We start from the raw sequence: 3177 nt of genomic DNA, 5'->3' as shown, positions 1-3177 counted from the left end.
CAAAGCAAATAGAAATGGTAATTCTTCACCTTACCTTCATGGAATTATATTATCATGTGATCAGTTTCAGTTTTATATTAACCTTATAAACCAGATTACAAGAGGCTAAGTAGCATGACCTTTTTGTATTTCTTATCTTCATTTTATGAGAAGGAAACTGAGGGAGAACAAAGTGACTTGCCCAGAGTCATGTAGTATCTTAATACTGATTGTAATTCAGGTCAACATTATGCATTTATATCCTTGCATTAATTGTGGAAAAAAAAATGACATATTAGCAAAGCATGGAAAAACATAGCACAAATCTTAAAAGTGCTACATAAATGCTAAATGCCCATTGTGTTGGAGTACTTTGAATTTTCCATTTGCTATTTATCATTCTTCCTACATGAACAGTCTTTTAAAAAGCATGTCTTTAAAAAATGTTACCCACATTCAATTAAAAATGCACTACCCTACATTTTCCATCATGGACAAAATAATACCTTTAAAAAGACCAAACCTTAAGTTAATATTGTTATAATTACAATTCTTTCATAGCCAGCTCACTATGTCTTTCCATTTTGTGAAAGTTCTGTCCTTGTTTTATAATAAATCCTTGATAAAGGATGTACTAGATGTCTCCTACTTGATTTGTTACTGTCTCATTTTCTTCTTATCACCAATCCATCTACTCTCATCTTTTTTGCTTTATATTTGACTCTTTCCCCCTCCAGTCCTCAGAGATATATTACAAGAATGAAAACAAAATGTACAGGTAAATAAATGTATGCAGTATATTTAGAGTAAATACAAAGTACGTAAGGAAAGGTGTTACAAGAATTAATACAGACATGTAGTGCTTTTTTGGGTAAGCTTTGAGTGGATCTTGGGATTGTAAGAGGTGGAAATGAAGAGGGAGAGGATTCGTGGAACAGAGGGTCCTTACTGAAGATGGTACTTAGAATTTCTGTATATGATCTTCTAATTCATTTGTAGATAGCTGTGACTATAGGAGCCATTCTGTTTTGATTTTTTTCTGTGTGCTTTCTAAAATTAGTCTTTTTTCTGAGGAAACCACATACTTGGCTCATTTTCTAAACTATTAGTTTTACTTTCAGCTTTAGCAGCTTTTTAGGACATCATTGTTATATCTTCGTTTGTCCTGTAAATGTAGCCTTGTTTTCATTAAAACATATTGTCAAGTTCTAAACTGGATGTCTGACATCAATATCAAGAATAGCAGGATTTATATGGGAAGAGTTTGATTCACTTTCGGTCTGTATTATGTATCCGTTTTGCTTTTCACTCTCCAATCTAGACTCTAGCATTGCATTCTCAGTTATCAGAATATTTACTTGTCAATTATACTGAAATATTGTTGGTTAATATTTCCTTTAGTTTTAATTCCTTTTGAAGCTCCTCATTCTTTTATTTTAAAACTTCATTTTCTTTGTTACATTTTATTTTTCCTGATCCTTAATTTTTATCGTCTGGTTCCACGTTAAGATTGACAATTTCATCTTTTGGGATTTGATTTTTATGCAGAAGACGTTATTTCATGACTATCAGGAACCTCAAAACTCTGAAACATTTTGGAATTAGTTTCTTCTATTTCCTTCTGTTTTAAAAGATGATTATTCAGAATCCTTTCTTGCAAAACTTTGGCACTCTGATTCCAAAAAGTTGTCTTTTGCCTTTTCACTCTTCTTAAACCTGGGTCTACAGGGTTCTCTGCACCATTCAATGTTACGATGCTCAGATTGGGATTTCATTTCTCTTGTTTTTGATAATTCTTCCTGTAGTCCAGTAATCATATTTTCTAAGCTCTTAACTTTTCTGGTGAGTTGTGTACATCCTGTTTTCTTAACTTTTACTGATCGTTCAGTGAGAACTGTAGCCTGAATTTTCAAAAGACGAACAGAATCTTCTTTGTCTGGGGCAGGTTCCTCCAAAGTAAATTCAGTACCAGAAGCCCTCTCTGAACAGCTGATTTGGGGCGAAAGGTGCTGATTTTGTTCCTTACGTATTTCATATTGACTAATTAGTTGGCTATGAATGGGATAACCACTGACAATAGCATACTCCTTAGCTGTCCATCCATATATATCTTGGCAAGAAAGGTCAAGAGCTTCATACTGAAGAAGAAGACTTACTATGATTGTTGGTTCACTGCTAACGGCAATCATAAGGGCTGTTCTTTTGGACTTATCCGTGGCATTCACATTTGCTCCATTCTTTAAAAAAAAATCTACCATATCAGGGTTATTTTCTGTAATTGCAAGCAAAAGTGGTGTATAGCCTTCCTTGTTTTTTGCTTCAATATCGGTTTGATGTTTAAGAAGCTTTGTTGCTATGGCTTTGTTCAGACCAGAAGCAGCGTAGTGAAGTGCAGTGTTGTTATTCAAGTCCACAAGATTAGCGTCTGCACCATGTTCAAGTAGGATTGTTGCACATTCCTCCTGCTGACACTGCACTGCCTTAATTAAAGGTGTTCTACGGTCGTTGTCACATAAGTTTAGCTTGCATTTTCTCTCTACTAATAGAGACACAACATCTGGGTATCCATTAGCACAAGCCAGGTGTAGAGGCGTCCGCTTCATTTTATCTACATCGTTTACATTGTGCTTTCTAAGCAGCAGCAGCTTCTGCACTTTTGCCACATCCCCGATCCAGGCAGCTTTGTGGAGCTTCCCGAGGTCTTTGTCCCTGATGAGGTACCCTGAGTTGGGGTCGGATGCTCTGGCTCCACAGTCTCTCGGCGGGGTGGCAAAGGAACAAGATGGAGATTGACCTTTCTTGTTGCCGAAATTGAAAATCTTCTTCATCCCGGAGGCAAGCTTAAAAGACTGATGAGAACTCGCGAAGAAGTCCTCTCTTGGTCCTTCAGCCTGCTCCGAGATCTAGTCTCCACTAGAATTAAAAAGAAAAAAATTAATAACTGAAGCCCAAAGGGACCTCTGATTGCGCAGCAGTTATAACCAATTCCACAGTAGAGAAGATTGCAACCATAGCAACACCCGGCGGGTAACTGAACTGCGCATGCGTTTATGAGACTACACGCAGGGACCCAACGGTAGTCACAAAGGGGTGAGTGCCAAGTCCGTTAGCTCTCAGAACAAAGAGACCAAATCTCGAGAAGGCGAAGTTGGTCCTTCTGCTTCTTGTGCTATAGATTCTTTAGAGTCTCCAACTGAA

General features: G+C 37.1%; 1 protein-coding gene across 1 annotated transcript; it reads right to left on the bottom strand.

Moving 5' to 3' along the window:
* Positions 1 to 752: 752 nt before the first annotated feature.
* On the bottom strand, positions 753 to 2962 carry LOC127557820 (ankyrin repeat domain-containing protein 7-like). The gene has a single exon (XM_051991113.1). It carries the CDS (start codon positions 2805 to 2807, stop codon positions 1617 to 1619), a length of 1191 nt encoding a protein of 396 aa, XP_051847073.1. The 5' UTR covers positions 2808 to 2962; the 3' UTR covers positions 753 to 1616.
* Between the last annotated feature and the right edge of the window lie 215 nt (positions 2963 to 3177).

The sequence above is a fragment of the Antechinus flavipes genome, chromosome 3 (genome assembly GCF_016432865.1).
Source record: "Antechinus flavipes isolate AdamAnt ecotype Samford, QLD, Australia chromosome 3, AdamAnt_v2, whole genome shotgun sequence".
In the NCBI taxonomy this organism is placed as follows: Eukaryota; Metazoa; Chordata; class Mammalia; order Dasyuromorphia; family Dasyuridae; genus Antechinus; species Antechinus flavipes.
The sequence above is the reverse complement of the archived record's forward strand: the minus strand, read 5'-3'. Positions and strand labels throughout refer to the sequence as shown.